Below are 8,881 nucleotides of genomic sequence, written 5' to 3'. Positions count from 1 at the left end.
CGAACCTCTGATACAGCGTCACAAACAGCACGAAGTAGTGCGCAATCCCGAGCGAAAACATGCAGGTAGCCCCCTCCATAAACCCCATTTGCGCGGCGGCCCTGGCCCCGACCAAGTTGCCAAGAACAGTCAACTGGCACGTCGGGTTCGCGCACTTGGACAAGAACTTCTTACCCTTCGTGAACCACTGCCCGTAAACCTTCACGTCGAGGGCTAGTATCGGCACCGCGAAGAACCACCACAGAGTAATATAAGGGGTGGACTTTGAAGGGAGGAAGGGGTTGGACTGCAACAAGAGCAGGCACGATGTCCACGGAGCGAAGAGGTAGTTGACCCCGACGTGGTGGGAGAACTCGGCGCGGACGGAGGGGAAGTGGAGGAGGCAGCGGAGGGAGTAGAGGAGGGAGAGGAGGAGGAGGGAGAGGAGGGCGAGGGACCAGAGGGAGATGAAGGCGGCCCGAGGGACGGAGCGGGCGATGGTGCGGAGCGGGTGCGGGTAGTCGGGGAAGGATCGCAGGGATCTTTCCAGAGGAGGGCGGCGTGGTGCAGCAGGAGAGGCTGAATCTGCAAGTAGCCTGCATGGAAAGTTTGTGAGGATAGGAGGATTCTTGGGGCGGAGTGGCGCTCAGTGGCTGACGGAGAGGGTTGAGGAAGGGGTGGGGTTGGGGTGGATTTGGTTTTGGGAGCTTAATGACGGCATGTTTTTTTGTGGTTAATTTGTGTTGTGTTAAGTTTGGTGGATATAATTGGGGAGGCGATGGGGGTGTAATTTAGGAGACAGGGAGAGGGTGGGGGATGGAGGACGCGGCAGGATTCAAGTGGGGGGGAGCGAGGGAACTGAGCAACTAGGTCCTTTTCAGTGAACTTTTTTTTTCCTTTTAATTAGGGTAAATTTTATAAGACCCCTCTTAAGTTTGGGTGTGTTTCGGAGAGCCCACTTAACTTTCAAAGTGTCATAAAAGCCGCTTTAGGTTTTGGATTTCTCATAAAACCTCATTCGATTACTTTCCACGATTTTAAAAAAAAAAAACTAATGGCACTAACTGCGGTTTCATATAGGCGGGTAAAATTAAGCAGGGATGCTTGTTTCCTAGTAAAAACTTGTCGTTTTCATGTTTTTAGGAGGGTTTTTTTGAGAGATGTTGAAGTGAAGGGGGTTTCTAGAAATCTAATAAACTAAAGGGGGTTTTACGGTGTTTTAAAAGTTAAGGAGGTTATTTAAGAAAAGTCAAAAATTAGGGGCCTTTTGAAATTTACCGCTTCTTTTATTGAAGAGTTTGATAGTTTCTTATTGTCTTGCATTAGAAACTCAACAAATATGTACGCTTAAAATGCATCGGTTACCCAACATAAAAAAAAAAGGTATAATAGGTTCTCTAGTCTTGTTTGACTTTATGATCCCATGGAGAGTAGAAGCTACTAGACTTCGTGCGTAAATTGTACTCCACTGAAACGAGGGCCTAGCAACATTATTTTTTGGGAAAATTGCTTTGGGGAACTAAATTAAATTGGGTCATTCATCCCCACCCCAAGCCCAAAAAGCATAACCAAAAAACCTTTTTATAAAAATATAAGTGCAACAAACCCCTAAACACTGTATAATCCCACTATCCAATGAACTCATTCCCAAATTACTCTTCCCTTCCCAATTTAAAACCAAAAAAAATACTCCACAATCCATTTCCTCCTCCAGCAATTATTTTTGGTTCCTCCAACCAATTTTCCCTAAAAAAATATGTCGACCTCCGACTTCGATACCGAACCCGACCCGTCACTGGTCCCCCAATCAATCATTGACGCTCTCTCAGTCGCCACCGTCGTCGACCCCTCCCTCCTCTGCGTCGTCTGCACCGACACCCTCCCCCTCGTGTCCCCCGCCAGATCCCTCCCCCGTGGTCACGTGTTCCACACATGCTGCATCGAGCCCTGGCTCCTCCGCCGCAATTCCTGCCCCCGATGCCGCTCCCCACTCCCTTGATTTCACCGAAGGGGCGGCAATAGAGGGAGGACGCCGAGGCGGCGAGGGCGGTTGAGGTGGGCTGAGCACTTTCGGGGATCTCGTCGAGGGCCGCAGAGACGGTGCTCTCGGCTCAGGTCATTTTGGCTACGGTCAGAGCGATGGCGATTGAAGAGAGCGGGAGATAGGGAGGTAATGATTTATTTATCTGTTTTTTTAAAAAAAATTAGTTAAAGCATTGAATTGTTGCATGATCGTCGTTTATGGAATCGAGATGGGTAAAAATTGTTTCTTTCTGAATAGATGTGTAATTAGGACGCAATTGGATGTTTTATGTTGGGGAAATAAAGGGAGATTTGGTTTCGAGATGGTTCAAAATTGTTTCTTTTTGTAGAAATATTCGGTTGTGATGCAATTGCATGGGTTGCTGATTGTATCCATTTAATTTTGTTACAGTGACAGGGCTTTTTGACCAATTTATTGATTAGAAGGGGCAATATTTATTTCATCCTTTCTATATCACAAAGTTATTACAGATTACATGATTGTGATAAAAAAATTTGTTGCTTTTAGGATCACTGTAGAGTTCAGCCAACAATAAGGATGCCATTAGATGTTTAAATTGGAAAGAAACATAATTTCCGCGTTTCACATGTTTGTAGTTTCAAAATTAGAGCAGAAGATAAAGAGGCCTTATTGATGAATTATTAAATTTAAGAGGTATGATTGTTTATATCATTTTCATACACATGATTCGTATATGATGTTTAGGTACGAGGAGGAGGTTGAGAAGGCAATGAGGCAGATGTGTGGGCTGGAATGATGCAGATTCACTCAAGCCCGTCCGATCAGAATCTTCACAGTTCTTGGGGCTCTGCTGTTGATAATGATGATAAGAAGGAGAACAAAAGATGGTTAAATGGGAGTGTTGTTATGTTTCTTAGTTATTCAAGGTTAAATGGGAAAATGAGGGAACATATATGTATCATAGTTAACCGTAAATGTGACAAATAAGCATATCATGTGATATTTCAATGTTATATGTGACAATTCAATCTTACATGTGACAGTTCTACCTTATATGTGATATTTAGATATGATTTGTGATATTTGGGTGTTGTATGTGATTTTTGGGTGTTGCTTGTGATATTTGTTATTTATACGTGATATTTGGGTGTTGTATGTGATATTTGGGTGTTGCTTGTGATATTTGGGTGTTGTATGTGATATTTGGGTGTTGCCTGTGACAATTGTTGTTTATACGTGACATTTAGGTATTGTATGTGATATTTGGGTGTTGTATGTGATATTTAGGTTGTAACGCCTTGATCCGAAGAAGTTAAAATTGAACGCATGCTAGGGTCATAACAACTTCGGATAAAATTAAACATAGACCAGGGTCATAACGGCTTCTCGGATCAATTTTAACGGCTTCGATCTCATCTTCAAGAACCACTCGGTGTCGATGACCTCCTCGTCGGGGTCGTCGGATCCGACATCGGCGGGGCTGATGATGAGGGAGTTGAATTACAGGGGATTTTCTAGATTTGTAAATGTTAACTATAACAATGGGGCGACACATTGCATCTAGCGGCGAGGCAAAGATGATTTTTGTTTTTTTTAATTTGTTTGCTTTAAATTTGAGTTTTGAGTTCATTGTTTGTACTGCACATTGCTATAGATTGGTTCTACAAAGGAAATGGGATGATGGATTGAGATTATAACTTAGTTATTCAAGGTTAAATGGGATGTTTGGTAACTTTCAAGCAACACCCAAATATCACATACAACAAATGTATGTAAATATTTGGGTGTTTATACGTGACTTTTGGGTGTTATTTGTGATATTTGGGTATTACTTGTGACATTTGTTGTTTATACGTGACATTTGGGTGTTGTATATGATATTTGGGTGTTGTATGTGATATTTAAGTGTTACTTGTGACATTTGTTATTTATACGTGACATTTGGGTGTTGTATGTGATATTTGGGTATTGCTTGTGGTATTTGTTATTTATACATGATATTTGGGTGTTGTATGTGATATTTGGGTGCTGCTTGTGATATTTGTTGTTTATACGTGACATTTGAGTGTTGTATGTGATATTTGGGTGTTGCTTACATTAGAAAGACTCAAATGAAACTTACCAAACATCTCATTTAACCTTGAATAACTAAGTTACAATCTCAACCCATCATCCCATTTCCTTCGTAGAACCAATCTATAGCAATGTGCAGTACAAACAATGAACTCAAAACTCAAATTTAAAGCAAACAAATTTTAAAAAAAAAACAAAAATCATCTTTGTCTTGTCGCTAGATGCAATGTGTCGCCCCATTGTTATCGTTAACATTTACAAATCTAGAAAATCCCCTGTAATTCAACTCCCTCATCATCGGCTCTGCTAACGTCGGATCTGACGATCCCGACGAGGAGGTCATCGACACCGAGTGGTTCTTGAAGATGAGATCGAAGCCGTAACAGGACCCTGATCTGAAGCCGTTAAAATTGATCCGAGAAGTCGTTATGACCCTGGTCTGTGTTTAATTTTATCCGAAGCCGTTATAACCCTAGCATGCGTTCAATTTTAACTCCTTCAGATCAAGCCGTTACAACCCAAATATCACATACAACACCCAAATATCACGTATAAACAACAAATGTCACAAGCAACACCCAAATATCACATACAACACCCAAATATCACGTATAAACAATAAATGTCACAAGCAGCACCCAAATATCACATACAACACCCAAATATCACGTATAAATAACAAATATCACAAGCAACACCCAAAAATCACAAGCAACACCCAAATATCACAAATCATATCTAAATATCACATATAAGGTAGAACTGTCACATGTAAGATTGAATTGTCACATATAACATTGAAATATCACATGATATACTTATTTGTCACATTTACGGTTAACTATGATACATATATGTTCCCTCATTTCCCCATTTAACCTTGAATAACTAAGAAACATAACAATACTCCCATTTAACCATCTTTTGTTCTCCTTCTTATCATCATTATCAACAGCAGAGCCCCAAGAACTGTGAAGATTCTGATCGGACGGGCTTGAGTGAATCTGCATCATTCCAGCCCACACATCTGCCTCATTGCCTTCTCAACCTCCTCCTCGTACCTAAACATCATATAAGAATCATGTGTATGAAAAGGATATAAACAATCATACCTCTTAAATTTAACAATTCATCAATAAGGCCTCTTTATCTTTTGCTCTAATTTTGAAACTACAAACATGTGAAACGCGAAAATTATGTTTCTTTCCAATTTAAACATCCAATGGCATCCTTATTGTTGGCTGAACTCTACAGTGATCCTAAAAGCAACAAATTTTTTTTATCACAATCATGTAATCTGTAATAACTTTGTGATATAGAAAGGATGAAATAAATATTGCCCCTTCTAATCAATAAATTCGTCAAAAACCCCCGTCACTGTAACAAAATTAAATGGATACAATCAGCAACTCATGCAATTGCATCACAACCGAATATTTCTACAAAAAGAAACAATTTTAAACCATCTCGAAACCAAATCTCCCTTTGTTTCCCCAACATAAAACATCCAATTGCATCCTAATTACACATCTATTCAGAAAGAAACAATTTTTACCCATCTCGATTCCATAAACGACGATCATGCAACAATTCAATGCTTTAACTAATTTGAGGGGGCAGGAGTTGCAGCAGAGGAGTCAGGGCTCGATGCAACACGTGTGGAACACGTGACCGTAGGGGTGGGATCTGGCGGGGGACACGAGGGGGAGGGCGTCGGTGCAGACGACGCAGAGGAGGGAGGGGTCGGCGACAGTGGCGACTGAGAGGGTGTCGATAATTGATTGGGGGACCGGCGACGGGTCGGGTTCGGTATCGGAGTCGGAGGTCGACATTATTTTTTAGGGAAAATTGGTTGGAGGAACCTAAAATAATTGCTAAAGGAGGAAAGGGATTGTGGAGTTTTTTTTTTTTTTGTTTTTTTGTTTTAAATTGGGAATGGAAGAGTAATTTGGGAATGAGTTCATTGGATAGTGGGATTAAACAATGTTTAGGGGTTTGTTGCACTTATATTTTTATAAAAGGGCTTTTTGATTATGCTTTTTGGGCTTGGGGTGGGGATGAATGACCCAATTTAATTTAGTTCCCCCAAGCAATTTTTCCTTATTTTTTTCATATTGCATTTTATTCTATCTTTACTGTAGTACTATTTTTAATATATTCATATTTTAAAATCTAGGTATCAACCTGTCAGTTTAGATCTTGGACGAGGTATGATTATGTGTCGTGGAGGTATTGAGTAGACAATGAGCGAGAGTGATGTGGCATGTTGAGGTCCCGTATATAGTACTTTTGTACTGTAATGGATCTGAGGATTTTATGGAAACACAGTTCAAGAAGAAAAAACATGTGATTCCCTGCTAACCTTGATCGTAGGCAGGTTTCATATTTCAGCGTTTGCACCTTTTATAGTTCGAACTGTTGGGAAAATAGGTGTTGTTTAGACTGGATTTAATAATAAAATCATATTTTAAACAGTTGATAAAAATTAGATAATAGCCGAACAATATTATAACTTCAAAATGAAATTGACTCAAAAGAAAATAAATTAAGTTTAGAAATACGATCTGATGATCGAAGCGTGCACTAAGCACTGTCCCAAGAATCTAATTGTCTCCTCTCGTACAGGGCTTCGTGGCAAAGGATCTTGGAGATACGACGACACTCGGTCAAGCGACCTCCTTCTCGTCGGCACGATCGAGTTTCAAGAAGGCTTCGCGAACTCTTCTCGACTTTCAGGGTATCGACAAAAGAGTAACAGTATGAAGTTGTAATTCAAAAAGAAAATAGGAGAAGAGAGGAACTGTTGTGTTTTTCAAGAAGAGTTGTTGTATTTTTTACTATATCTTAACTATTGTGGTTGTAGGTTCTTTTATAGGGTTTAAGACCGACGGTAGTAGATCCACTATTCATGCCTTTTGGATCCATCATTCAAACCTCACTAAATATATTAAATATGCTGACCGTTTTTCTTTCATTTAGCTAGCTATTTAAGTCCATAAATCCCGCGGCAATTACTACATTTTAATCCTAGCCGTTTTTCAATTGTCATGTCCACCAATCTCGCCCTCCAGATCCGTCGGTCTCGCCCATTAATGCTTAGTTCAATGTTATTCATGTTTTGATTGTTCCAATTTGCAAAAATAAAAATCTAAAATGTAGCAGGTTAAGGACCCCTCAATTCCGAGCTGTATTCGTGTCCGCAGGTCGTGGGCGCGCCCCTCCCGACCCGAACCCGAGCCCGACCCAGCTTGGTTCGGCGCGCGCATGTGGTGTGGAGCATAACCCATATTTCCTTCTAGACATAGAAGAGAAAGGGAAGCCTTATAAACAACCCTCATTCCCATCTCCTATCCATTGTGGGACTAAACTTCCCCACTCCAAAATCAAGTTTTAAGTTATAACTCCAACAATCCCCCACATAACTTAAAACTTAGAAATAACTCAGAAATAAGAGTAAAAGAAGAACTTTGAAAACAAGATTGATGGTTCCCTTATACTATGTAATAATGGAGGTACCTTTCGGTTTGAACCTTCACTTAGTGATAGTTGCATAGATCCATGAGAGATTGGTGGACTACGCCTTGAACCAGTCCCATTTATCGGATTTCTACAGAAAGCACACATAGTACAGCTTTGAAGAATTCTAAGCGGGTTGCGCTATTATCGTCCTTGCGCATGTATATTTCATGTGTGTTACTAGGGAGCAGCCTTGATCCCATAGTCGTAGCCTCACAACTACACATATATAGGTAAATCCTAATAAGGATGCGAGCAAGTAAGCATCTTGCCTCATGGGTCTTGGATTCATTAAGAGTTAAACTCAACCTTTCACTTGTTTTTTTTATTAGCACTGATCATCCTACGGATGGGAGCAAATGAATTCAGTGCTCCTCACAATTAATCACTCATCCAGTTTGTTTCTACCCATTAAACCTCTGCGAGGTTGGGTTGCCACTGCAGTGATTTTTCTTATGAGCTTAATCTCATCTCCCTCGATGATTCTAGGACCATTGCCCTAGATAAGCCTTTAGTTAAGTGATCTGCAAGATTTTCTATGATCTTACAAAGTCTAAGGCTATTACATGATTTTTTATCTTATATCTCAATGATTTATGTCTCACTTTCAAGTGTTGGTTCATTTTCACATATACATTCTCTTGATGACATTTGTCAATCGCTGACCTACAATCACAATGAATAGAAATAGCTAGTAATGATTTTTGTATTAATGGAATTTTAGTTAGTAAATCTTTCTACCAATTAGCTTTTATACTAGTAGTATCAAGGGCTATCATTTCTGATTCCATTGTACTTCTAGCCATTACAGTTTGTTTAGTAGATTTCTATGAAATAACTCCTCCTCCTAAAAGGAACACAAATCCAGTGGAGGATTTTACATCTACTGAGTCACTAATCCAATTTGCATCTGAGTAACCTTCTAATACAGATGGATAACCTTTATAATGTAAACCATAATTCATAGTTCCTTTAGGTATCTCAAAATTCTTTCCAGAGCATTCTAGTGACTCTTATAAGGATTTAATATATATCTACTAAGTCTATTTACTGCATAGGCAATGTCAGGTCTGGTGTAGTTTGTTAGGAAACCTAATGATCTAATTATTTGCGCATATTCCCTTTGTAATTGAGGATAACCTGTATTTTTCTTTAGATGCACATTAGGATCATATGGAGTAGAAACAGGTTGACAGTTTGGATTATAAAAGTTCTTGAGGATTTTCTCTATGTAGTGTGATTGTGACAACACATATCCATTCTCATTCTTTAAGATTGTAGTGTTAAGAATTAAGTCAGCTTGACCTA

The 8,881-nt window shown here is 39.8% G+C and overlaps 1 protein-coding gene across 1 annotated transcript in view; it reads right to left on the bottom strand.

Moving 5' to 3' along the window:
* The window catches only part of LOC109840817 (S-type anion channel SLAH4-like), a 7,617-nt gene extending 2,550 nt beyond the window's left edge, over positions 1–5,067 (bottom strand). Inside the window, exons 1-2 of the mRNA XM_020409598.1 lie at positions 4,937–5,067; positions 1–575 (exon numbers count right to left, since the gene is read on the bottom strand). The exon at positions 1–575 is cut by the window's left edge and continues 158 nt beyond it. Of these exons, the coding sequence (XP_020265187.1) occupies positions 1–575; positions 4,937–5,067 (706 nt within the window). The remainder of the gene's footprint in view (positions 576–4,936) is intronic.

The sequence above is a fragment of the Asparagus officinalis genome, chromosome 1 (assembly GCF_001876935.1).
Source record: "Asparagus officinalis chromosome 1, Aspof.V1, whole genome shotgun sequence".
NCBI lineage: Eukaryota > Viridiplantae > Streptophyta > Magnoliopsida > Asparagales > Asparagaceae > Asparagus > Asparagus officinalis.
Note: the sequence above shows the minus strand (reverse complement) of the source record. Positions and strands in the feature narration are given on the sequence as shown.